The 27,977-nt window shown below is 40.2% G+C and overlaps 1 protein-coding gene across 1 annotated transcript; it reads right to left on the bottom strand.

Annotated features, from left to right (window-relative positions):
* Nucleotides 1–7: 7 nt before the first annotated feature.
* Nucleotides 8–27,892, bottom strand: ATPAF1 (ATP synthase mitochondrial F1 complex assembly factor 1). Its single transcript, XM_081054998.1, has 9 exons — nucleotides 27,501–27,892; nucleotides 23,708–23,816; nucleotides 20,663–20,713; nucleotides 19,481–19,543; nucleotides 16,595–16,645; nucleotides 14,797–14,844; nucleotides 10,963–11,058; nucleotides 9,055–9,162; nucleotides 8–2,830 (listed from the first exon to the last, which is right to left on the bottom strand). Exons 1-9 carry the CDS (start codon nucleotides 27,824–27,826, stop codon nucleotides 2,636–2,638), a joined length of 1,047 nt encoding a protein of 348 aa, XP_080911124.1. The 5' UTR covers nucleotides 27,827–27,892; the 3' UTR covers nucleotides 8–2,635.
* Nucleotides 27,893–27,977: the final 85 nt, after the last annotated feature.

Raw genomic sequence — 27,977 nt, 5'->3', positions numbered from 1 at the left:
ACAAGATAATGTTTTGGCTAAAATCCACGCCATTTATTTATTCAACAAACAACTGAGTATCTTCTATGTTTCAGGCCGTGTCCTTGGCACTAGGAATGGAGGTAAATCCTGGCCCTCAAGGAGCTCACAGTCTAGTGGGGAGAAAAGGTACATAAATAAGTAAATAAATATTATAGAGTATGCAAAGGGGACCACTACGGGAGGCAAAGGACAGAGGAACCTGATTCTATGGATAATGTCCACAGGAAAGGAAGACCTGGTTAATGGGCATTTTTTGTGAAGAACACATAAGGCAATGGTTCTCCAAGTGTAGCTGGTGAATTACCAACATCTGAATCACGTGGAGCACGTATTAAAATGCAGATGCCCAGCAGTTTCTGCAAAAATTATGATTCAGCAGGCTGGGGATTGGGACTTGGGCACCTGCATTTTTAGGTGCTAAAAGTAATTCTACTGCAGCTTAAAGTTTGAGAACCTGTGAGATAAGGTTTGATCTTTCAATTGAAATGAAGAGTGATCTGGACATCTGTAATGTCATTGGTCTTTAATGAGAGGCAGGGGAAATAGAGAAGAGGAAGGGAGTTGACATTTATTAAGCACTCCTGTAGATTATATATAAGTTAATTCTCACAATAATCCTGAGGTAGATATTATTATTATCCCCATTTTATAGATGAAGAAACAGAGAGTTTAATTTGTTCAGTATTATAGAAATAATGAATCGCAACACTGACATCTGAACCCAGACTCATTTATCTAAAGCCTGTCTACTTTCTATATAATACCAGCTTGTACCAGGGGACAGATTTACTGATTAATGTTACAATTTTCATTCAGTTCTTTGCCAGATCTTGCTTGGTAAATATATTAACAGCCAGACGGTGCTTTGATCACGGCCAATGCAACCGTCCGTGGGTTCATCCTTCTTTGGCAAGTGGGGATTTAGGGCAAAGCTGGGAGGAATAATCCAATGAGCAGCCAGTGCTTATTTCTTTTCCCATCATTTTCTCACCCTCTGGTGGAAGTCTTATGAAAATGTACTATGGCTAAGAACTGGGTCCATCTGGAGGGAAAAGCAAACATAACTGGATACCCACAAAAACAACTTCACCTGGTGCTAAACATTCCTAGGACTCAACATATCCAGACTCAAGTTTCTCAAAAAATGAACTGTCAGGAAAGGCATGTCCAGAATTTGCATTAGGAAACAATTCAACCTTTAGAGAAATTGTGAAAGGCTAGCAGCTTTTCCAGGTTAAACAAACACTGTCGGTCTTTTTCTTTATAGACTCAGAAGCACAACAAAATAGACACAGCTCAGAAAATAATTGGGAAGTCCAATTCCATTTGAGGAGCCTGGGGACAGGCCCGACTGTAATGAAGAAAACACACACAATCTCAAGTACTGGTTACATTTCCACTCACCATATTCAGTGTCATATAACTAGATGTCAGGCAGGAGCAGCAGACAAAGTTCAGCATGTTAGAGCAAGAAAAGGAAAGGCAGCTGATGACAGTTAATGGGGGTGGGGCCTCAGGTTCAGAAGTCTTGGTGTGTAACCACCACCCTTTTCTGTCACTGAGCTTGGAGCCGTAACAGTGATACTACAAACCAAATGTGAGTTTCCAGTGCTGGAGAGCTCCTTTCTTATTTTTTGTTTCAAGAAACTACCGAGTCCAGAGATGAGTTTTGATTAAATCAGCCCACAGTACTGACAGTATGGACAGCACATAGCTTAGACTTTACTGTTTAATGTAACAAAGACAGTAAGCCAGACTTAATTTTATTGCTATTTTTTCTCCACACCCAATGTGGAAACATTTACTTCCACCCACTTTTTCATATAATACTGGCACAGCTTAGAGTTGTTTATTTAAAAAAGCAAAACACAAAAACATGCATTATCTGCATCGATCCTCTCCTTACAAAAAAGTTGATTTATTCACATTGATTCACCCCCTCCAAATACACAGCTTCTGAAAGGCAGTTAAGAGCAGCAGGTACCACGAACTATGGTTTAAGAATACACAGGCACTATACCTATGTGTTTAACTATACCTGGAATCTACTGACGCTTCACACCAGCAACGCTAAAGGCAACTCTGGGGGCATCTAGATGAAGTCTTAATCCTGATGGCGATATCTGGTTGTCTGAACAGATATTTGGGTGATGCCTTTGGCCAACCAACTGGCACATGAGTATGTAAAGAAGAGTATGTAAAGCCTACATCTAACTATAGCAGGTCTTCAAGATTATTATCAGTCACAGTTTATAAAGTTGAGGAACTCATCGTTTGGGAGCTGTGCAGTCAAAATGGCCAGAATGCAAATGCACTTGTAACATAATGTTACACTGTGTAAAATCAAGTTAGTCATCCTGCAGATCCCTGGCTGTCTGGTTATGACCTCAAACACTTAAAAAGGAGACCTCAGGTATGCTGAGGGGTAATTATCAGAATGTTTAGGTACCTTCATTTCTGGATATTAAGAATAGGGCTCACCTCCATGATTACTTCTTGTATAAACAACACAGGGCTCATTACTGATGCTGAGCTCCTGAGAGTTCCAGTGGGTGGGTGATCTCTAGACTCTCCAGGGCTGAGCAGGCTCTGTAAGGAGCCAGCTCTTACAGCCCTAAATCTTATCCTGGTCCTGGACAAATTTCAGTTTTGCTCCAAGTCCACTTTGCTCCAATTCAGCGATGACAGACATATACTTGAACTCATTTGGTCTGAAGTTAAAGGTTTCTACTAATCCATAGGTCTCCTTCCGATCAGTGGCATAGAAGAGCTGAACTTGGTTGGCAATGCACTGTGCCTCAGCAACATTCTGCAAGGTAAAGAAAACAGTGAGGTCCCTCCCTGCACAGGACCACAGAGCTCTGTGTCTGAGTCAGGTAGGGGCCCTCACCCAGGAATCACTGCTTCAGAAAGCTTGCCTGACTCCCAAGTCTTAGGTGCCCCTTCTCTGTGTACCCAAATTACCCCATGCTTACCTCTATCATAGTATTTATCATACTGTATTATATTTGTCCTTTTTTTCCCTTTTTCTTTTTTGTCTGGCTTCCCTAATATGAATTCCTCGAAGTATGTGCTTGTTTTACATCGCTGCACACAGTGACATCTAGTGAATGTTTGCTGAATAAATTAATGCATATTTTCAAAATTTCCCTCTTCATTCAGTTCTTTTATAACTGTTAAGTATTTCAAGGGGGTGGAAAAGAGCAATAGTTACCCAGCTCCAAAAACTAGTTTGTGAGTACTAAGTTCTTGACTAACCAGACATACTCGAATAAAACCTGTTTCTGACCACCTCAGTCAGAAAACTAGTGCCACAGCCAGCTGTGATAATTTTCCAATTTGTCCACAAATTCTGATACTCCTCCCTTCGGTAGAGCCTACTTTCCCTTTCCTTGAGTGTAGGCTGTACTTCCTGACTTGCTTCTAACAAATGGACTATGGTGGAAAGACGTAGCTTCTGGGTTGTTATCTCTCTTGAATCACTTGCTCTGGGAAAAAAGTGAGTTGCCACTTCAGGAGGACCTTCAAGTAGCCCTCCAGAGGAACATTCGAGTGGCAAGGAAATGAGGCCTCCTGCCCACAGCCAAGCAAGTGGGGTCAGAGAGGGTCCTTGAGCCCAACCAACCTTCGGACGATCGCTGTCCTAGTCAACATCTTGACAGCAACTTCATGAGACTGAGGCAGAACCACCCAGCTACGCTGCTCCTGAATTCCTGACCCACAGAAAGTGTGAGGTAATAAATGTTTGTTGTTTTAAGCCACTGAGTTTTGGAATCATTTGCTATGCAGCCATTTATAACTAATCTACAAGCAAAGCTCAAGGGAAGAGAAGGGGCCACCTTCTCTAGAGCGCAGAGGCAGGGAACTGGTGACCAGACTACTCTATGTTACAGAGGTGGGGTCAGGACACAGGCTACACTCTTGAAACCTTACAAAAGAATTACTTCAAACAACTCTTACTTTTGCTTCCTATATATTCTCCAGTTTTAGCTTGTCAGAGGCACTTAGTTCATTATCAGTGTGTTCACATGGCTAAAACGCAACCCCAAAAGATCATGGAAAATTCCCACTAAAACTGACTGTCACAAGTGTGCTATATCTAGCTACAGAATGATGAAGGTGGGTTTATAAATACCCTAGGCCGCTTTACCTCCATTCCCTCCTGTGGGGCTTTCAGGTCATTTTCTCACAAGTAGGCACTAATCTCTGAGACTGGCTCTTCAATCAAAAGCCTTTTTCCAAAACACTGGCTATTTCAAATTAATAGAATTTCAGAGCTAGAAGGGACCTCAGAGATCACCCAGTCCTCATTTAATAAGCCAAAAAACCAAAGCAGAGGAGATCTAGGGCTGGGCCCAAAATCATGTGGCAAAGTCAGGACCAGACCTCTGCACTCCCAGGCTGGTACTCCTTGTACTTCACCCTGATACTGTTCCTGGTGGGGCAAGGTAATTAAGACTGATCAAGGTCAATAACTCTACTTCATCAATTTCACCTTTCTTATACTCAAACATACCTCCAGAGCAAACCGTTTTTGAAGCAAGTGCTTTGCCATAATCTGAGGCAGGTACCACCATTCTCTGAGCCCCTTAACTTTAGGGCCTTTGACAATCAACTTTTATTTGAGGGTTAGGATAGTGGAGGTCGGGTAATCTCAGCTGTGTTCACTTGAGAATAAGGCTGTTCCAACTGCAGAGTCCTAGGGGCTCCGTGGAGGTACCTCAGGTCCCTTCACTTCTGTTTCATCTGTTATATCCTGGGGTTTTCTACAATAAGATTCTGTTTGGATAAAGGGTTCAAAGACCACTAGTATGGTGGGTAGGGAGGTAAGACACGGGGAGCTATGTGCATCTGTCTTTTGGCAAGGGTTAAGGAAAGCAACCCCCTTGTTACTCACTCCCTGCCTTTTGTTTTCTTAACTCTCAACATAAAGTAGTAGTTGCCTCCCTTTTTAAGACCCAGAAGATAAACATAATAACACCACATGTTGCTCAATAAAGAGATGTATTAACAAGCCCGATTTCTCCTTCTGTTTCCGTCTTCATAGCTATGATCAAGTTACCAAGTCCTGCCCATTTTACTCCCTATATATTTCTGGGGTCATTCTGTCTCCTCCATTCCTACTACCACTGCTCTAGTTCCAGTCTTCACTAACTCTTGCCCAGAATATGGAGGCTATCTTCTAAATGATGACACTGACCAGGCTAGTACTAAAAAGTATTTAGGAAATAATTAAGGTTAATGGTCTTGAAATCCAACTCTTTATGGGTCACTCACTGTTCAAAACCCTTTAATGACTCTTTTGTGCCTTCAGGATAAAGCCAAACCTCTAAACACAAGCCACCGAACCTCCTTTTTTATATTCCAGTGATCCCAAACTGGTTTTGGGATCAGACAGATGGTTGCAATACGCCAAGTCATTTTATGCCTCCTAGCATTTACTTATGGTATTTGCTCTGTCTGGAACATTCCCCACCTCGTTCCACCTTTGTTTACCTGGCTAAACTCTGGCTTATCTTTGAAGGTTCAGCCCAGTTGTCTTCTTCTTCCTTCTGGGCCAGGGAACCCCATTCCCCAAAAAGCTGTGCATGTCTCCATCCTAGCACATATTGCATTTTAATGAAATCATCTATTGACACAGATATGGAACCATGCAAGGTTTTAAAAATATTCTGCTTAAACTTGCAGCATTTAAAGTTACTTAGCTAAGAAGAAACCTCTACTAGTTTCCATGTATTTCTATTCATTCACTTTACCGTATTTGGAAATACTATGCCTAAAGTGCAAACTCATGCATGAGTATGCAGATCATATATTCATATTATATTTTTAGGTTTCCCATCTCTGAATCACGTACCTCTACAATAACTTCTAACATGTCTAGTTCTGTACAGCAGCTCCTCGAATAACATCATTTTGTTCAATGTTGATTCATTATAATGTTAAACGTTGATGAGATGTTGTAGGACCTTAACTGATGTTTGGATCATTAGCCTATGGTAAAACTGGTTTTGTTATCCATAGTTTTGCCATAGTCCCAAGAACCCACCAACAACGTTAAGTGAGGATTTACTATACTACGCTGGAGACTCATAGTCAAATTGATTTCTACAAGGAAGAGATATGTTGTCTGCTATGCTACTGAATGTTATAAGGTCAGGAAGCAAATTTCAGTGATGATGGGAACTGTGCAGCAGTTTGAGACCAGTAGAGTGAGGTGGTCAAAATGCCAAAGCAGCAAGGGCCTCTCTTATTGCTGGAGCCCACTTTCAATGTGGTTAGAGGCTGTGCTTTGCTGAAGACGTCTTCAAAGTACAATCTCTATGTCACTCACTCCTGTGCTCTTAAATCTTAAGCCATGTCATTATTGGTAACTATTAGGTTGGTGTAAAAGTAATTGCGGTTTTTGTAATTATTTTTAACCTTTAAACTGCAATTACTTTAGCACCAACCTAATACATCCCCTCTAAATCTCAATTTGAAACATCTATACTTCATCTATTTATTTTTGAAGCTCACCTCCAACTTCAAAAATCCTTTAACTCCACTAGGACTTCTAATTCTTACTGTTTGTAACCTCCTGTATGTTTTCACTTCCCTCTTTATTCAGCTTGCATTCCATGGTCAATAATTATAATCACTCCTTTACATTCACCTTTAAGTTCCTGGTTCCTATCTTACTTCATCATACCACTTGGCTAAATCATAACCCTAGTTAAATCCAACTATTAGCCCTCTCTTCTGTGCCTGTACCTGCACAGCCATTCTGGCTTCCATTTTCCTAGACCATGGGTTGGCATATGCTTTCTGCAAAGTGACAGTGAATATTTCAGGCTCTTTGTTGCAACTGCTCAACTCTGTTGTAGAGCTAAAGCAGCCATAGATAATATGTAAATGATAATCATGGCTGTGTTCCTATAAAACTTTATTTACAGACACAGAAATTTGAATTTCACATACTTTTTTTTTTAAATTTCATATACTTTTCACAGGTCACAAAATATTCTTCTACTTTAGAGTCCCCCTCCCCCTAATCATTTAAAGATGTAGGACCCAATCTTAACTCATGGGCCCCCTAAAAACAGACTGTGGATGGGATTTGGCCCACAGGCTGTAGTTTGCTGACTCTTGTCCTAGACAACAATTTCACTCTTCCTCTTCTGCACTCCAATGTCCAAAACCCATTCTCTCATCCTCACTCTCAGCTAATGACCTTTCTTTTTTTTCCATAAGCAATCTGGAGAGAACAACTATAGGCTACTACCACCTCTATCCATTTAACTGTATTTGTGTCCTTATATCCTGGCTTATCTCTTATTATATTTCTGGCAAAGATTAACCCCTCATTCCCAGACTTACCCACTCAAAAATATCACTTCAACAATTCTACCTTATTCTCCACATTATCAATATTTCCCCTCTACTGGATCTTTACATCAGCATACAAATATAACGTTATTTCTCCCATATTTAAAACAAGACAAAAAAGTCTTTTACCCACTTGCCCCCTTCCAGCTGATGCCCCATTCTCTCCTTCCCTTCACAGAAACACCCCTTGAAAGACTTGTTTATGCTTACTCTTTCTAATTTCTCTTCCCATTCTCTCTTAAATGCACTCCAATCATGATTTTATCCTACTGCTCCTTTGAGACTTCCCTTGTAATGGTCCCCTATGACTTCCATGTTGTGAAATGTAGTAAATTCTCAATCCTCATCTCATTTTTTTCCTACCAGCAAATGAGATTTGAGCACTTCCTATTCCTTGAAATATTTTATCTTAGCTCCCAGGGCATTGTACCATCTTTGTTTTCCTCGCACCTCACTGATTTGTTCCTTTTAAATCTTCTTGCTGATGCTTCCTCATCTCCACAGGGTTCAGTTCTTAGACCTCTTCTCTTTTCTATCTTCATTTCCTTCATTAGTGATTTCATTCAGTTTCATAGCTTTGAATAACAATCTGTATGCTGACAACTCCCATCTTTGTATCTCCAGCCTGGACCTCTCCTCTGAACTCCAGGCTCATACATCTAACTGCCTACTACTTGGATAACTAACAGGCATCTCAGATTTAACGTGGCCACAAATGAGCTCCTGATCTTCCTTCCAAACCTTTTTCTCCTGCAATCTTAGCTATCTGTTAAGGGCAACTCCATTCTTTTGGATAGGATTTTTGGGTGATTTCCAGTTGAGTGTGATGGGTAGAAGGAAAAATAGGAGAAATTGGACTGAACAGTTTCAGGAATAATAGACAGGGAAGCAGAGTCCCAACTGTGTCCAAGACTTGGGACTTACTGCTACTGTGAGACATTAGCCAAGTACCATCACTTTTTCCTTCCCTGTATGCAGCTGGTAAAAGAGAGAGGAAAAATAAATGGGTGTTGTAATACAGAATCTCAGAGAAAAGAGGCATGAAAGTGGCCAGTATCTTGAGGACGTCCTGAACTTAAACTCCAGCAGATAAATGAGACTGAAATGAGCAAGGCCTAGATGAAGATTGTCCAGTAATCATAAAACTGCTCCTGGCTCTGGATATGCAGAGAGAACAAACACAACGGATACTATTACCTGTGGGCATACGGTCGATGTTTTATCCTAGGAAATGGGAAAAGGAGCACGGGAAATCACTGTGTATGAGGAATATTGTACATGTGAACAATCTGGAGGAAGATAAAAGACTAAGAACTCTTCTAGACTTTGAAGCCGCCTACAATTACAAAGTCACTTACTGTCCACAGTCTCTTACTGGAAACCCCTAGAGCTACATGTTTTGGAGTCAGAATTTTTGGATTTTATAAAGGTAATAGGTGCAGATAGTGTTTTCAGAGCATGTGGACTTCAAAATTGTGAATAAGTGACTGAGGATCTGTATTAACTTCAACTTGGAAGAGCTTGAGCAAGACAAAATTACTGTCAACTTAAGTAAGAAACAAATACATGTAGATCGCTGGAATTTTACCTCTCATGAGCTTTGGCCGAAGAATAACACCTTCGGGGCTACCAGGTAAATTCAAAGAGGTAAACGTTGATCCTTACCAGAAATGTGGAATCCATTTCTGCTGTCATCAGCACTATACCCTTTTCTTCCTTTAGTTCAGGGTAATGATACAAAATCAGCTGGCTGGCTGCAGCTTCCCCTCGGGTCTGTAAGGAGGGACACTTATCAAGGCTCAAGACACTTACCACCACAACAAAACTGCAATTTCAGGGCAACAGAGAATCTGGAGGAAATTCTGGCTCTTATCATCCCCTTGGGTGGCTAGCGAGTCAGAGGACTGCTGTATGGGGGGATGGTCAGGTCCGCCAAGGCACAGTGAAAGTGACAGTTTGCACAGTGTTATTTGTGTCTTCAATTGAAAAAGGTTTGGCTCTTTTCCCAGAAAATGTTTACAGTAGGCAGTGAATCCTTCATCATGGCCATATATTTAAAAACAAAACAACACAAGCAGCTACCAAATCAAGTTCTAAAGAAAGCAATATGCCTGTGTAATTGCCACTTTTATGGACTAGTGCATTTCACAGTTGAAATCTACTTCCCTTGGCTGGCTCTGAAGACTGAGCTCTTTTAAGCTGTAGCAAACAGCTGGAGAGTTTGCACATGGGCCAGATTTGTAATGTGCAGTTTTAAAATACGATCTGGGTGGGGGGTAGGGGGAAAAGAAGAATGAGAACATCCTAACTTCATGAAGAATGGACAGGGCAGTGATTACCAGACTTCAGTCCAGACTAGGGAGACAGCCTGGGTTCAAAGCTAAGCCCTCATACACTGTAGGAGGAAACAACACTTGTACATTCAAACAAGATCACTGGGTTACATCTCTAAAATATCAACAAGAGTCCTTTTAATCATCAATTCCTAACTATTACTAGGGTACTCTTAATAGTTCAGCCTCTAAGTTTTTCTGAACATACTTCTACTACACTGATCATTTTGATCATAATTATGTTTCTGGATAGTTTTCTTAAACTTGTATGTGAGTTTCATGAGGGTAGGGACTTTGTCTTATAGGTATCTAGGTCCTAGCATAGTTTTCAACATAACAGCATAATGGTTAAATTTATAGACTTTGGAGTCAATCAAATCCAGCTCTACCACTTACTAGCAGTGTGAACTAACTTCTCTGAGACCACTTTCTTCTCTGTAAATACAAATAGTAGTAGTAACTACCTTGTGGGATATTTGTGAGGACCAAATGACTATATATATAATGTGTGTATATATACACACATATATGTAATATATATATAAAACACCTGGCATATAGTATATCAAATATTGGTTATTATAGCATGTGCCCCATAAATGATTGTCAGATGAATTACAAAATAACAAAGTGAAAGCTGCCCCCTCACTCTGTTTCGTATGCCCTTTATTCCAACTTCAAAGCCATACATGTTTGTTTTTGCCAGATTTGGCCTCCAAATATAGAATGTCAATCTTAATTATGATCTGAAGTAAAATACTTTTATTTTAAAAGCTTCAAATGCCTTGGATCTAATATTTGGGACTAAAAGAAAAAGGAAGGAGGGAAGCAAACAAAACAATATCTGTAGAATGGAAACTATCCATCTAGCACCTTGAGAAGTGTGGAGTCGATTAATAAAAAGCATGTAAGACATGGAGCCTCCCTTAAAGTTAAAAAGATAACTCTTATAACTCACTCATGTCTGTTAAGTGAGGCATATGCAGTAAATGTTACAGAAGTCTGGGGAAGAGACAGGAAAGAGCCCAAAGTAGTCAGAGAACATATTTGGGGGTCTTTTCCAATTTCTAGGTATTGAATAGGGCCCAGAAAGCTAGCCCTACATACCAGTGACTATTCACCAACGCCACAACAAATACTGCTGAGAGTTAGTAGATATTCTGTGTTCTCAAGCCTCAGCAAGGGCTCATAGTCCCACAGAGGGGGAGGCCTCTTTCCTCTAGGGTATGAAGCCACCTACCTGAATATTTATAAGTGCAGTGAAGTGGAGTTCAGTACCTGACCATTGTCCTACAAAGAACTCATAGCCTTCCCTTCTTGGTAGTGCACACAGAAACTGTGGGAAACAAGTACACAAGGCGTAGATTAATAAATAAAATCATTGGCTTTATGTCCACCCACCTGCACCATTTACTCCATTTCTTCAATGTTTGGTTTAAAACATTTTTTAAAATCATGAAATTCATACATGATAATATAATAAACATACTTCCCAACCCACCAGAGAAAGAAAACATTAAATATCCAATTGAAGCCCTTCTGTAACCCATTCCAATTCCATTCCAGAGTAATATCTATCCTACATTTGTTGTCTGTCATTCCCTTTCAGGTTTTTATACTTTTAAATGTGCATGTGTGTATCCATAAACAAGAAACAGTACTGTTGGCATGTTTTAAAATGTAAATTTTTACCAAACTATATGCATATTTTTGCAACTTGCTCATTTTCACTTCACATTATACTTCTGTGATTTATCGATGTTGATAAATATAACTTTAATTCATTAATTTTCACAGTTACATGCAATTCTCTAGGAAATTCACTACAATTTATCTATTCTTCTATTGTTGAACATTTGGGACTTTTCCAATTTTTAAACCTCCTAATGTTGCTGAATTAACTTTTGTTCCAATTATTGTAATCACTTTTTACTTTATCATCTGAGGCTGATACTGGAGCTCTAAATACCAAGAAACAATTAGTGTTATGCTCTAGATGTTTAGAATTGGGGATGAGTGGGGAAGAGAATGATGCTAGAACATAACAAAGTACAATCAGTCCAATATGCATTAGTCATGGAATTGTCTCATTGCCAACCACTCAGGCTGTTTTAACTATTAGATCAGATAACCTCAGTGTCTTATTTAATAGCTGACCCTTTGTTAGGGGAAAAATATTTTTTTAGAGCTTTATAGAGGTATACTTGAAATATAATAAGTTACATATATTTAAAGTGCACCATTAGATGTTTTAATATATGTATACTGTGAAACCATTACCACAATCGACATAATGCACATCTGCAAAAGTTTCTCCAAAAAGTCCCTTTGTAATTCGTACATCCCTCTCCCCAACCGTCCCTAAGCAACCACTGATTTGGTTGCTGTCACTACTGGTCAGTCTGCATTTTCTAGAATTTTGTGTAAATGGAAACACAGAATCTGTACTTCCTTTTGGTTTGGCTTCTTTCACTCAGCATAACTGTTTCGTGATCTATCCATGTTGTTGCATGTATCGATAGTTCATTCCTTTTTACTGCTGATTATTATTCCACTGTACCTGTGTACACACACACATTTTTTATTCATTCATCTGTGGCAGATTTGGATATTTTTAGTATTTGGTTATTACAAATAAAACTGCTATCACCATTTGTGTACAAGCTGTATGGACATACGCTTTCAGTTCTCCTGGGAAAATATCTAGGAGTAGGATGGCTAGGTAGTACAGGTATTATGCTTAACTTTTAAAATAATTGCCAGACTGTTTTCTAAAGTGGTTGGACCATTTTACATTCTTACCAGCAGTATATGAGAGTTCCAATTACTCCATATCCTCACCAAAACTTGGTATGGTCAGTCTTTATTTTAGTCATGCTAGTGGTATCTCACTGTGGTTTTAATTTGCATTCCCATTATGACTAACGATGTTGACCATTTTTTCAGGTGCTTATCTGCCATTCCACTCAGCATAATGGTAAAGTGAATTGTGTGAATATTTGCCTATTTTTCAACTCGGTTGCCTATCCTCTTATTATTAAGTTGTAAGAGTATTTAATATATTCTAGATACAAGACATTTGTCAATATATGTCTTGCAAATATTTTCTCCCAGTCTGTGGCTTACCTTTTCATTTTTATAAGAATGTCTTTTGAAAAGTACAAAATTTTATTTTTTGTTGTGGTAAAATATACAGTATATAAAAATTACCATTTTAACTATTTTTAAGTATATAACTCAGTGGCATTAAGTATATTCACAATGTTGTGCAATAACCATCACCACCATTTATCTCCACAACTTTTTTCATCTCCCCAAACTGAAACTTCATATTCATTAGACCATAACTCCCTATCCCTTCTTCCCCAGTGCCTGGCAACCACCATTCTACTTTCTGTCTATAAATTTGATTACACTAAATATCTTATATACAGAGGGTGCCAAAAAATGTATACACATTTTAAGAAAGGAAAAAACTGTATTAAAATTACGCTGATGGTAACCACTTTGTGCACTGATGGTAATTGCAGAAGTCAAACATGACTTGTAATCATCTTTTGTTATCAGTATATATTGAGTATTACAATTTTAATACAGTTTTTTCCTTTCTTAAAATGTATATACATTTTTGGGCACCTTCTGTATATGTGGAATCATACAGTATTTGTCCTTTGTGATAGTCTTATCTCACTTAGCATAATGCCTTCAAGGCTCATCAATGTTGTTGCATGTGTCAGAATTTCCCTTCTTGTTAAGGCCGAATATTCTATTTTATATAAACACACGCACACACACATACATCACATTTTGTTTATCCATTCACCTATCAATGGACACTTGGGTTGCTTCCATCTTTTGGCTATTGTGACTAATGCTATATGAACGTGGATATATAAACAGAAAACTTTAATTATGATGAAATCTAATTTATTGACTTTTTCCTTTTAACAGTTTGTGATTTTGTGATATACTTCAAGAATCTTTGCCAAACCCTAGATCACTAAGATTCAATCTAAGATTACTTTTTCTAGAAGTTAACATTCACATCTATGATCTATTTTGAATTAATTTTTGGATACAGTGTGAGGGAAGAGTAGAGGTTCTTTATTTTCACATATGGATATCCAATTTATTGCACCATTTGTTAAAAGATTATCCTTTCCCCATTTAACTCCCTTGGCCTATTTGCTGAAAAAGAACTGACTATACATATGCTGGTCTATTTCTGGATTTCCTACTCTGCTCCATTCATCTATATGTCTAGCTTTACAATAAGTCTTAAAATTAGGTAATGTAAGTCCTCTACGTTCTTTTCCAAAATTGTTTTGTTATTCTGGGTCCTTTGAATATCCAAATAAATTTTTAAAATCAGTTTGTTAACTTCTTTTAAAAAAACGCCTATTGGGATTTTGACTGGAATTATATTCTAGAGATCAATTTGGGTAGAAATGACAAGAATATGGAGTATTCAAATCCATGAACACGGTATATCTCTCCATTTACTTAGAAAATGTTTTTTTATTTTCTCTCAGCAATGTTTGGAAGATTTTATTGAGAATCCTAGAAATTATTAGGCTATTAAAAATTATTAGAAATTATTAAACACCAAGTCGGCTGGTCCATCGCACCTATTCCCTTTCCCTTAGGTCTTCTGGTAGCTCACTGATTCAGCAACAATCTCATAACTCCACTTAGGCACATATTTAATATAATCAGGATAGCATGGCCAAAACTGAGAACTGCCAGTAAAACAGACACTTAAGGTCTCAGGTGCTACAGCCAACATTTACATATAGTGATAGATTAAGATCCAGATCAGAAAGGGCTGAGATGTATCTAAAACGCCAGAGACTTATTGGGCCAAACTCACATGACTTCATAAGACTGAAGTCTCATTTATCAGACTTCATAAGACTAAAGTCTCATTTATCAATACAATCAACATATGAGCAACTTTGTTAAATTAACAGAGCACTATAACATGAGATGTATAGAGTATGAAGAGATTGGGTTAGATAACAACTGTGTTTGGCACCATTCATAAGCAATCTTCATATAGTCACCAGAAACTTACTGTTGGACAGGACTGAGCTCGGTTCCAGATCAAATCAAACTTCTCTTTCTGTAGGTTAGAAAAGAATAAAATTCACAAAAGAGAAAACATAAAAGGCCACGATTACATTTAAATTCACTAAAGACTAAACTCTAAAATACAACTAAAACAATCTCTTAAGTCCCATCATTTACAAATCTCTCCTATGACAGGGAGGGAAAACCAGATGGATGCTTTGCTGTTCAGTGTCAGAACTGTGTGTGAAGAGTGTATGTTCCAAAGGATCTAAACTCTCCACGGGACTCTGCCAAGTGTCAGAGACCTAGGTCACTAAGTCTGTCTGAGGGAGGGCTAACAATGAGCCAGTATTAAAGATCTAAGATATTATGAAAAGTGCAGATACTTTGGCTGTTGAACTTATGAAAGGCAAGAGTATATGAGGTCCGACAATTAAGTTCACAAACTTATCCGATAAAAAGTGCTACATACCTCATTGCTGAATATCACTACGATCACCTTCGAAGTCCTCCCCTTGGGAAGCTACGCACTGATGCCAGCACCTAGTCTATCCTCAAAGCAATTCTGGAACTCTTTTTCTGGAATGGCCATTAGAGCTGCCGTTGTATTACCCTTGATATTCTGAATGTCATCAAAATGTCTTCCTTTCAATATTTCCTTTATATTCAGGTAAAGAAAGAAGTCATTGGGAGCCAGATCAGGTGAGTAGGGAGAGTGTTCCAATATAGTTATTTGTTTACTGGTTAAAAATTCCCTCACAGACAGTGCCATGTGAGCCGGTACATTGTCATGGTGCAAGAGCCATGAATTGTTGGTGAAAAGTTCAGGTTGTCTAACTTTTTCATACAGCCTTTTCAGCAGTTCCAAATAATTAACTTGGTTAACTGTCCAGTTGGTACAAATTCATGATGAATAATCCCTGATATTAAAAAAGGTTAGCAACATCAATGCAACAAGTTCATGAACTTAATTTTCTGACCTCGTATATGTATGAGATAGAAAAAAAAAATAGCAATACTCTCACAACAATCAAAAGGCCTAGTTTTATTTTTCTGTCTATAAGTTTTCCTCCTTAATCTTACACTTATACATGTAAGCTTAGTATATATTTATGTGCTTGATATAAACTTAACTTAAGCTACTTCCTCTTCAAGGAAGAAGAACAATTAAATAACTAGCTGATAACTCAGTACATCAAATGTTTTCTTATGGTAGAAATCGGCAGAAGGACTTTAAACCAGAAGAAGCTAGTAGTACCTCTTCCCAGTTTCAGATCTGAATGCAGTGGCCACTGACTATCTCCAAGACAGCAAATTCAAGAAGAGAAAAACAAAACAAAACAAGAAAATACCACTTGCTAAGGGGAAATGCCAGAAAAAGAATAGGAGAAAGCTCCAAATCAGCTCAGGCACAGGTCACTTATGAACAAGACGGGAAGAAAGCTATGCTAGAGGCCCTCTGTTAAATTCCAATGGCTTGGAAAACACCAAAAAGAAATAAAAGACTTGAAAATTGGAAGCTTGGAAATTGCTCAGCAACATGAACCTACACCATGCTCCCTTGTCAGAGACTTGACACAAAGAGACATTTCTAAACCAGAAAGAGGGAAAACAAGAGCCATAAATATACCATATGGAGCTTCCAATCTTTGGTGCTCAGGGCATAATAAAAACCCTAAGAGCTATAAATGCAAGTTCTCAAGAGGCAATAAACATAGGAAAAGTAAAGGCAACTGCCTGCTAAGGTTAGAGACCTGACCTTCATGCTGTAACACTCTCATTTTCCCCTCCAAACTACTTACAGGAATAACTGCGTAGACTGTATCTTTTGCTGCAAAATACTGCTGCCAAATCTGTAGAAAAAGAGAGTATGTCTGTGACATGTGGGTAATCTTTTCAATTTGCGCCAAGAAATAGTGACAGCTTTCATTGCTCAGACTGATATGCTATTTGATAACAGCGAGGAAAACCCAATGTAATGCTTTTATTACTAGTACATGATTACAAAAAAAGATTTAATACCACCTACTCTTCTAGATGATTAAACTGTAACTCTTAATAACAAATTATTGTCAGAGAGATGGATTCTATGACCTTGTTAATCATTTCTCTTGCGATGTGCCTTGTATGTAATAGACACGCTCTTTTCTTCTCTATCTTCTCTCTTCCCTACCCAAACCAATACTCCTAGCCAACTGTGGGCCTTCTCAGGGAACAGAGTCTGGACCCAGGGTCTGGAGTCAGGTGGACTGGATGCAAATCATCTGCTTGCTATGCTACTTTGAGCAAATCACTGAAAAATCACTAAATAATATCAATATAACTATCAATGATATAGCAATAATATCAACCTCACAGGACTGCTGTGAAGACTGGATGAAATAATGTAGGTTTGTGCTTAGCACAACAGAATTACAATGCAAACCAGAGCCAAGGTGCTCCGAGGGCAACAAAGAGGCCCTTAACCTAAGTTGGGGAATGAGTGCCAGAGGAGAGAAGAGAACTCTTGAGGTGTATCTTAAAAAATGATCAGGAGTTAGCCAGGTGAACAGGGAGGCTGGGAAAATAAACAGGTAGGATAGAAGAGACACATTCTAAGCAGAGAATGACAGCATTAGCAAAGGCACAGAAATAGGGGAAAAGCATCATAGCCAAGGTGACACTCGAATAAGCTGGTGTTGAAGAATGGGGTTACCCTGTTTGAGTTGCTCTGCTTTGTTAACATTCCCATTAAAACAGGGGGGGCCCAACTGAAGATACCAGTCGAAGTGTGATCTAACCAACACAGAGCACAGAAGGACTATTACTTCCTAGGACTTGGAAAAATTACTCTTTCAAGCCTAAGGTTGCTTTGCTTTTTTTTCATGTCAAAACACTGTTTTCTCACTTTAAGGACATCATATCCTGCTTACTTTTATTTAATTTATAGTAATAGTTTATGAAACAACACTGAAATATGAGACTGTTAGATGTTTCCCAACATAGTTGACCTTGGTTACTCAAATTTTTTTTTTAATTGGGGTGACAATTGTTAGTAAAATTACATAGATTTCAGGTGTACAATTCTGCATTACATCATCTATAAATCCCATTGTGTGTTCACCACCCAGAGTCAGTTCTCCTTCCATCACCATATATCTGAACCAAAATTATTTTAAGTAACACAAATTTGCACCTAAAATTATAGGTCTAAATGGTATTTGCCATGTGATCAGGACTCCTGGGCTTAGCTTTTCTTTCCTCTGAAGGACATGCTTGGTGTCCACTTTCCATTGGCACTTACCAAAGGCAGGGAAGGTCTCCTTGAGATTTTGCATAAGCCTCTATTAACAGAAGTTGGAACCCCGTGCTGTCCTTATTTTTGTGTCTGTCCTTCAACTAGGTTAAAGCTTCTTGAGACTAGGAGATTCTCTATTTTATTTCTGTGTCCGGCACAGAGGCTGACATTAAAAGGTATTCAATAAAAGCTTGCTGAAATGAATGATAGCACCCAAAGGAAAACCATGGCAATTGGCATAACTTTCCAGAAGCAAGTATGATGCAGAGTCAAACAGACATGGGTTTGAGCCCTAGCTCTACTACTGATTAAGTTACTTAATCTCTTTAAGTTAGTTTCCTCAGCTGTGAATTGGGAATAATACAACCTACTTTACAAAGTGCTTACGAGAATTCAAAGAAAGTGTACATGAAGCACTAAATATAGTACCTGACACATAGCATGTTGCTTTTATTATCATTTTGATTCTATCAATATACCTAAAATATAATTCATGGAACTATAAGAAATACCAATAAACAGCTTATGGAAGTCTAACTAGAGAAAAGAATCACAGACGTGAAAATTTCAATAGCAATGCAAATCAAAGTATATGGAATGATCAAACAGGCAGGATAGATCAAGACTGCTTTGAAGGAAAGTGTCCAGGAAGCTTCTTGCAGAAGGTCCTATAATAATGGAAGACTATAAATGTCAAACAAAGGAATATGGGAAGTCACCGAACATTTGCGTTCAGGTTACTAAAATAATATTTATTTTTATTCATTTATTTCAAAATACAATTATAGCACTTATTCTGCCAGCCACTTTTCTAAGTGCTTTACAACTATTAACTCGTTTAATTCCCCACATAACTCTAGGAGGTAAGTATACTATTATCTCCACTTTACAGATAGGGAAACTAAGACCCAGAGAAGTTAACTAACTTATCAAAGTTATCCAGCTAGAAGTGGCAGAGCTAGGACTTAAATCAGGCAGCTGAGGTCTAGAGTCTTGTGTTCTAAATAATGCATTACGCTTCTCCATAATGAAAGCAGAACTTTAAGAGGACTCAACTGGTAAGGATATGCTAGGGGGAGTGGAAGTAGGAGAGATGAGAGCAGGGAAACCTATTTAGAAAAGTAATACAGTAATCCTGGTATAAAGTCCTGATGATTTCAAATAAGATGTGGACCATAGGAATGAAAAGAAAGGGGAAATGTGAGTTGATGAGACACACAAGAGTGAGACCGAGAAAGACAAGTTTTCTTATGCCACTATTTTCATGTAATTCATCACTTTTGCTATCTATGACCACCTTTCATTTGGGCTAGAAAGAGGTGTCAGGAAATGTATGCTCCTTTCTACTTTCAGATTTGGTTCACAGAGCACACATTTTCATAAAGTATGCCAACCCATTTTCATTCATTACCTGTTTTATTTCTTCAGCAGTTTTGTCTTTGACCATGTCGATGTTAAAGATTGAACTGAGAGTCTGAAAGAGAAAAATAAAGGCAATTAACACAATAATTTAAAAAATAAAACAGCTTAACTCTACATGTAAGCCTTGTGGGAAGCAGACCTTTCTAAAGTGAAGCAGATCTTCACTAAGTAGAAAACGAGTATGAGAAAACCTGCATGCTCAGAGAAGTGAGCCCCCAAGCCCAGGCAGGTTTGCGCAGTTCTATTCCCAGGAGTATCTATAGGTACTTCCCAAATGCTTTACCTCCACAGTAAGCACTGCAGCACTTCGCAACTGGTAAGAGGAGAAAGTTTGGTTATCTTTAATTTAACTGTTATTCTGCCAGGACTGCCTCTTTATTTGCAAAATAAATGACAAAGTAAACATGTTTTTATTTGATTTTAAAAAATTAATTCCAGGGTGGCTGGTTAGCTCAATTAGAGCATGGTGCTGATAACACAAAGGTTGCCGGTTCGATTCCCACATAGGCCACTGTGAGCTGCGCCCTCCTTTAAAAAAAAAAAAAAAAAAAAAAAAAAAAAGTGGGGCAGCCGGATGGCTCAGTTTGTTAGAGCTTGAGCTCTGAACAACAGGGTTGCCGGTTTGATTCCCACATGGGCCAGTGAGCTGCACCCTCCACAACTAGATTGAAGACAATGAGCTGCCACTGAGCTTCTGGAGGGGAAGCCGAATGGCTCAGGTGGTTAGAGTGTGAGCTCTCAACAACAGGGTTGCCCGTTCAATTCCCACATGGGATGGTGGGCTGTACCCCCTGCAAATAAAGCTTGAAAACAGCGACTGGACTTGGAGCTGAGCTGTGCCCTCTACAACTAGGTTGAAGGACAACGACTTGGAGCTGATGGGCCCTGGAGAAACACCCTATTCCCCAATATTCCCAAATTAAAAAAAAAATAAATTCCTACAGAAAGGAAGGGTATCACTATATTTCCTTCATATTTCCTCTAGCATCCCCAGGAGCCACACTATGCTAAGGGTCACATCAAGGACACAAAAATTCATAGAAATACTTTTCAACTCCACTGTTAGTAAATCACAGAATCACTGAACCACAGTGAATATGTTCAAATTTGCACCCTCTTGTTATGGATGTTCCATGTGGCTTCAGACTTGGATATTTAATTAGAAACCTACCTTGTCCTTAGTGAATCCTCTGCTCATCAGCTGTTTCCCCAAAGTGTCTGTCTGAAATACATGATAGACAGGATATTAATCTAAACTTTACCCAGAAGAAAAAGACCACCAAGCTAGGTCCGGTGTCCAATATCTCATTTAGTACTTTTGCACCTAAGAATTCACTTCTCTCCACTCCATATAGTAACCGTACACACTGTCCTAAGAGTTATTGTTTGTGAGACAACTTTTCTTTGACTAAGCTTCTGAGATACAGAAATAAGAAAGGATTCCTTTGTTAGTAACCAGCATCTACTAATACTGAGAGTTCATTCTACATCTGCCACTAAGGATATGAGGGACTCCTTCCAGAAAGAGGGCTGCTTGGGTTTCCTGTGCTCTGCCTTTTGCTCTGTTCCACACTGAGTCACAGAGGAGATGAGAAATGGCTGCTGCTTATCTGTGACAGCATTTCTGATGGCAGGCATCCTCAGCAGAACACAGAGGTTTTTTCTAGTACTCGGTCTTAATATTCCCTCATCAAGTTAGACTCTACCTCAAAAAAAAAGGCCCAAAACAGCTGAAAGTGATTATTTTTCTCTACTAGCCCACTATCTCTGATCAAGGCCAGTCAGGAAATCCTACTGAGTTGTTTCTGATAGTGGGATGGGTTTTTCTGAGTCATCCACTCAGTTTCTCAGTTCAAGACCATGCCTTTCAGAGGGAAGGAGTGCTGAAGGAGGAGCTGGGATTCTGAAGCTGAACAACACTTTTTGCATAAAACCCTGCCTTTTGTTACTTGGTGCTTTAATGAATCCAAACCTTTCATAAATTATGCCCATAGAACTCGTACCTACAAAGTAGGCAAAAGCCTAGTGTAGAAAAACCTACTGGATACAGTCTGGTCTTTTGGTTCTACCCCTATACAGTGGCAGCAACCTAATGTAGTCTTTCCTGCATATGTAAACTGTTCAAAAACGAGAGAATTGATTTCATTTTCTTACCACTCACCTTTAGGTGTACTGTGAAAACAAAACAAACAAATCCCTCCATTTGCATAGCTGCCTTCACCTTTGAATCACTAAAACTGGTTGGTATATTCTTTTCCCACAGTGTCCCTCCAATCCATTCTTCATTTCCATTTTAACTTACAGAAATTAAAAGTCTAAGCTCCAAGTATAAGCTGATTGCATTTTATCTAATCTAAGACAGTACTGATCTTAAGACACACCATTATGTTATGTATCAGAAAATGATGCCAATTAAACAATAACACAATACTTTCATATAAATGTTAAGACAATTTCAGAGATGTTAAAATGTGGGGGGAAAAATGTGGATTTTAGAACCTGTGAAATAAGGTAACTAAAATTATAATTGCAACTATAATAAACACTGAATTTTTCAGAAATGCAACTATATAACTTGAGAGAAGACTGCACATTGTAGAATCTCATTAAGGTCACTGATAATAACACTGCCCAGGGTTTGGGAGTTTTTATAATTCCCAACACAACCCTCCGTACCAGTCAATATTTGCTACTTATGTATTCATGGTGATTTCCCAGATAGGTGAAAGCATCTGATAACTGCATTAGTCTCACAGCATAGTTGTGCCCAAGAACTTACATACTAAAATATATATTTTATTAAAAAAATACTTTCCTTTATATTACAGTTGGGGTACTATGTTGTTTTTTCTCCCCAGAAACTATATGTGTAGGTAGGTTATACTGTCTGCATTTCATTTCAGGGTAGAAAATGGAGAATTAAAAAAAAAATTATAATAGAAAGGAGACACTAGGTCTCATGTGATAGGAACCAATGACTCAAAGTAAAGGCTTTGGGAATGGAGCCATTAGACATCAGCCTTCCTCTATCTACCTGGAAAAGAAAGACAGTAAGTAAATATTTATCTAGCAGTTGCCATAATTTAAATGAAATCTTTATTTATTGTATATCTCATTATGAAGTTGAATTTCTAAGTCTGCTTACAAAAAGAAGCGAAAAGCTTTCCCATATAATACAGAAAGTTTATAATAAAGTATTATTTCTAAGAGCTATTATTGACTTATGACCTTGACACTATAAATGTTTATTATAAGAAATTACATTTGTTAAAATGTTTGTAGTAGAGAGTTGTTTGTTTACATAAAGTTGTAAACTAAATTTGTCACAGGAGGTTGAATTAGCTCGCCAACCTTGGGTTAACCCATTGACTACTGCTCTTATTCTAATTAACTCAAGCAGTTATTAAAAGACTGAGTGGATTTTCTTAAAACTTAGAATACCCAAAGCAAAAAATGTTATTCTCCAAGTAAAATAAACATCTCTCATTTTAAAACACAATGTAGAATCCCAGTTTTCCACTGTAACCACCTGCTTTCAGACCGCACAGCACGCACTGGGATTGCTGCACATTCTCTCTGGGTTCAGCCTCGCCCACTCCAGTTTGTCCTGAGCATCACCCTAGATTAGCATTTTTTAAATCACACGTTGTAAAATCAATTTACTGGATTGTAGCCAAAGTTTTTTAAAAGATGGAAAAAATAAGAAGAGTACATTGCATGTAGCAAAAGCACTGTTTTGTAAAAATTGTGTTTCAGTTATAATCACACACGTATTTGTGTACTGAATTACAATGTAAAATACATTTCTTATCGTGGGTCATGGTCTAAGTTAGAAAAGCACTGCATTAGATTAATTTTGCTAAACACAGCTTTCAACATGCTTTTCCCCAGGTTTGATCCTTATTTGAGGGTAACAATAGCTAGTAAGTGCTTTTTTGCCCCCTCCTCTCTAGCCCACCGTCGTGTGTGCCTTACCTTGCCTCACTTGACTGTACCTGGGGAGAAGCAACTACCCTTTCCAACCCTATCCCCACTATGACCACAGTAACTTGCCAGAAAGAGCAGGATACCATTTATGGATGGAGACTGAGCTGAGTAGAGAGAGGCTGTTACAGTTCATCTGCTGACCCATCAATGAGCCCACTCCCAGGATAAGGTTTGAGGGTGGGGTGTAGAGCACTGGTGAATCAACAACATAAAAAGGGACAGGTATTACCTTCTGTTCCACACATTTGATAAAGTCACCTTGCCTGGAGTGCCCCACTGGCTGCTTCCGAAACTCACTGCGCTTCTCTAGTCGGGACTCAAAAGCAGCTGGGTCAGACCTGATGAAGGTAAACCAAAAGTTAAACCACCTGGGCTTTTTCGGATCTGGAAAGAACAAAGCATCATGTTCTACTTCCATAGAGAGGGGACACAGGTATTCACAGGCTGAAGGAGTTATCTTCCGTTAGGTAGGCCTGAGCATAGGCCTACAAATCAAGAAAGTGGAAAAATACAAGTAAATCCAGTTACTCAACTACTATTAATCTTCAAGAGGCCTATGTAACATTTTTCTCTTGCAGGATACTCCCTAGGGTGACACAGAGCTTGGTCCCTCAGGTACTTATACTCTGGTACTTGGAATTCAAATCCTCAAGATGGGACGGTGACCGCCTCAGGCAAGAATCCAATAGTATACCTACTAGGTGTCAAGATTTCACTTGAACCCATCTGGTTCCTGGACATCTTCTCCCCCCTCACCCCCACCCCCCAGGTTAAACATCTGTTTATTCAGATGCAGGTGATTCAGAGGCTTCAGGTAGCCTATTCTGCAGGAAAAGATTTTGCACCTGAGTATCTCTCTGACCCTCTCTCCAAAGAACCTGCTCCTGCAAATGAACATCAGAACTTGTCCTTTGTCAAAATGGGGCTGATCTTCAGGCCTAAAATCCAGGGTGGGACTGCCATCGTTAAGAATTCTTCAGGCTGTCTAGCAGACGATGTGGTATTTAGCTCTGTACACTTTGGAGAAGGCATTACACAGGAACTTCAGCTCCTTGGCCAAGAGACCTGTAGTGTCTCAGATACATGTAAGAGCCAAGGAATCTTGCTCACCTCGCTGTTGGAATCCTGGCTGGTCAAGGCACTGTAGGGGACCCCTCTTCCATGAACTCCTTTCCAGAGGTGACATTAAACACCACTCTCTTCACTGCTATATTCATGAGTCTATCTTCTTCTTTCCCTCCATTGTGGGCCAGGTCCTCAGTGTAGAGTCACTCCATGGGTCCTGCCCAGTGGGTGCAACACTGCCTGGCCAGGACCACAAGTGCCAGGACCAGGGTGAGGGCTGCCAGCGTCCACAGACACACCTGGGCCTCCCATAGTGAGTGGACAGAGTGAGGGACGGCTTATGCAGTGGAGTCTGTGCCCTCCTGCCTTAGATGTCTTTTATTATTAAAACGTTCTGAGCCTAAATCTCTCTGTATTTTTCACCCCCAGGAACAAGAGAAAATGTCTAATTCCTTTTATATACCGTGTTTCCCCGAAAATAAAACCAGCCAGACCATCAGCTCTAATGCGTCTTTTGGAGCAAAAATTAATGTAAGACCCGGTCTTATTTTACTATAAGGCCGGGTCTTATCTAACATAATATATAAAACCAGGTCTTATATTAATTTTTCTCCAAAAGACGCATTTAGAGCTGATTGTCCAGCTAGGTCTTATTTTCGGGGAAACACAGTAGTACTTGAAAATCACTATTATGTCACCCCCTAAATTTCTCTTCTCTTCAAAAAATTTCTTCAGTTTTTCTGGCCCCTTTTCATATATGTGACTTGTGAATCTTTCCTCACTATGGAACTGCTGCTCTCTGGACACCTCTGATTTGCCCACATCCTAGATAGAGTGGGCCTGGAGCTACATCAAATCCTCCCAATTCATCAATTCAGACTGCGATGCAAAACCCAGATTTTGGGCTGGAGTAGCGTCAGCAGGGCACATGGCCTTGTCCTGCTGTTGGCTCACACCAAACATGTGGCTGATGCTCCAAGAGCCCAGCTTTTAGTTAGTATGCCCCAGCACTAACCAATCAGGGCTGTAATTCCTTTAAAAATATCTCATGATATCCTACCTGTTTGGTCCTGGGCCCTAGGGCCAGGCCTTGTCTTGCCTTTTTGTCCCTTAACTTGACCAAGGTTCTACTGACCCTTTTTTGGCCCTGCTTTCCTATTTCCCTTTCCATCTACCTCATCCTCATGGTTTTTCTTTTTGTATCCACACAGCTTTCCCTCCCATCTCCCCAACTCTTGTCTCTCTCAGCTGCTTCTAGGATTTACCCTTTCCCCTCTCTTTTTCATTCATTCAACAAACTTTACTTGTTGTCTCTTGCTGTTTTTTATCTTGCTGTGCTCTGGGGATATAAATATAACAGAGACCGTACTTCAAGGAACTTACTATTTAATGCAAGGGACAGACATGTAAATAAGTAAAGTGCTAAAGGTATTATGATGAAAATTTGCTCAAATGTTCTCAAATGGTTGAGGTGCTGTCATGCCTCTGTACCTTTGCTGATGCTGCTCCCCTTACCTGGAACTTCCAACCCCAACCCCATTCCCGTATTCCGTTGTGCTAGACCATAGTGCTCAAAGAAAGTTTTGGTAATAAAGCTAGAGAGCCTTGTGTGGAACACCAAGGAATATGGACACTATGCAGAGGTGAGTGGAAAGCTCACCCTTCAGGAGACAGCAATATGTATAAATGTTTACAGAAATGACCTAGCGGGCAACGAGAGTAAAACCAGTCATTCATTTGTTCATGAGTAAGAATAAGGGGGAGCTGAGAAGTATTCAGAGTATGAAGAGACAGTTCTGAGATGCCTGTTTGTGAAAGGGATCAATGAGAAAAGGCTAAAAGGGAAAATAGATCAAAGAAGGGCCTTTCAGATGGCAAATGCTTGAGTACATCTGATGCTGTTGGAAGGAGAGCAAAAATATTCATTCATGTATTCTGTCATTCTTTCAAAACGAGAAGAAAGTAGCAATGAGACAGACTGGGGTGGAAGGGTCTAGACTAGAAGTGGGGAAGACTAGCTAGAGGATGACAGCAAGAGTCCAGGAGAAGATGATGGAGGAGTAAATTGAGGCCGTGCAAGTAGAGATGAGACAGAACTCAAAGAAGTTACAATACTGTCTTTGGCTTCCTTTCGTAAGACAACTTGCCTGCCCACCCTGCCAAATTCTCTTCCAAGCCTCCTTTGATTTTCATCTTTGATCTCCTTCAGCTCTTTCCATTTGAACTTTTCAGATCCTTCCATGGCCCCCTTATACCCACCTCAACCTCTTCTAATCTCCAGGTTCTTTCATCTGGAAGCAGAGGGGTAGTGTTAGGAACCCTGGATTCCAAGTCAGATGAATCCCAACCAGCTGTGCGACCTTGGGTAGGTCTCTTACTCTCTCTGATACTGTTTTTCCATCATGATGAAGAGGGTTCAATTCATGATCCAACTGTAGCACTACTAGTCTTTGATGCCCTGCTCCCACCTCCAATCTTCTTTCCTGGAAGTGGGAAGTAGTACTAGCTAGAGGACACTTTCCTTGCAGCCAGGAGCTTGGGAACACCAGCTCTAGGCCAGTTGACTCAACATGTGACCTTGAGCGAGTCAAGTCCCTTCTCTGGAATACTCCCTTTTCCCGCGTCTATAATGAGAACAGGCGTCTTGGAACTGCCTGCTTCGTAAAGTCTATCATCCTAAGGGTGTATCTCAGCGTTTTGAGAACTAAAGCACGAAGACAGGAAACTGGGGAAAGAGCCAAGGCTTTGTAGTCGCTCAGCTCTGACACCAGCTGTACGACATTAAGCAAGTGATGCTGCCTCTGAGCCTCAATACATCATCCGTCGAGTGGGGACGGCACACACCGCCGACCTCGCTTGGCTGTTGTAAGCCCTGAAAGCATCAGACACCAAACCCGCGGGGCCGCGCGCCGCCCCTCCCCCCTGCCCACCCCCGCCCCGCCCCGCCCGGCCCGCACCTGCGCAGCTGCTGGATCTTGTCGCGGTAGCGGTCGTAGAAGGGGTTGGCCTCCAGCTCGGCCCCGACCCCACCGCCGTCGGTACCCCCAGCGGGCCGGCTCGAGCCAGAGCGCACCGGGAACACGCGCAGCTGCGCGGCCGACACGAGCCCCAGGCCCAGGCCGCGGCTACGCACCGCGCACAGGCCCCGATAGAGGCCGGCCACCTGCAGGACGGCGGGACTCGCGCCACCAGCAGCCGCCACCACAGCAGCCATGACAGCCCCCACCTCCTCCTCGTCCTCCAGCGCGTCAGCCTCGGCCCCCGGCCCGCGCGCCCGCGCCATCGCGCTCCGGGTGCGCCGCGTCGGCGCTCCGGTCCCGAAGTTCCGCGCGCCCAAAGTTCCGGGCTCCAGGGCGAGGCGAAGGGGGGCGGCGGGGAGGAGGGGGCGCAGTGCTCAGGTCCTGTCTGCGCGCCACCGCCCGGCGCGTCCCCGG

This window comes from Rhinolophus hipposideros (assembly GCF_964194185.1).
Source record: "Rhinolophus hipposideros genome assembly, chromosome: 8".
Classification (NCBI taxonomy): domain Eukaryota; kingdom Metazoa; phylum Chordata; class Mammalia; order Chiroptera; family Rhinolophidae; genus Rhinolophus; species Rhinolophus hipposideros.
Note: the sequence above shows the minus strand (reverse complement) of the source record. Positions and strands in the feature narration are given on the sequence as shown.

Coding starts and splice junctions, on each gene's coding strand:
- ATPAF1 (XM_081054998.1), bottom strand. CDS start 27,826: ATGGCGCGGGCGCGCGGGCCGGGGGCCGAGGCTGACGCGCTGGAGGAC. Junction 9,163..10,962: donor CTGCACTTATAAATATTCAG/GTAGGTGGCTTC, acceptor CCCTCCTTACAG/ACCCGAGGGGAAGCTGCAGC. Junction 2,831..9,054: donor AAATGGATTCCACATTTCTG/GTAAGGATCAAC, acceptor TTTACCTTGCAG/AATGTTGCTGAGGCACAGTG.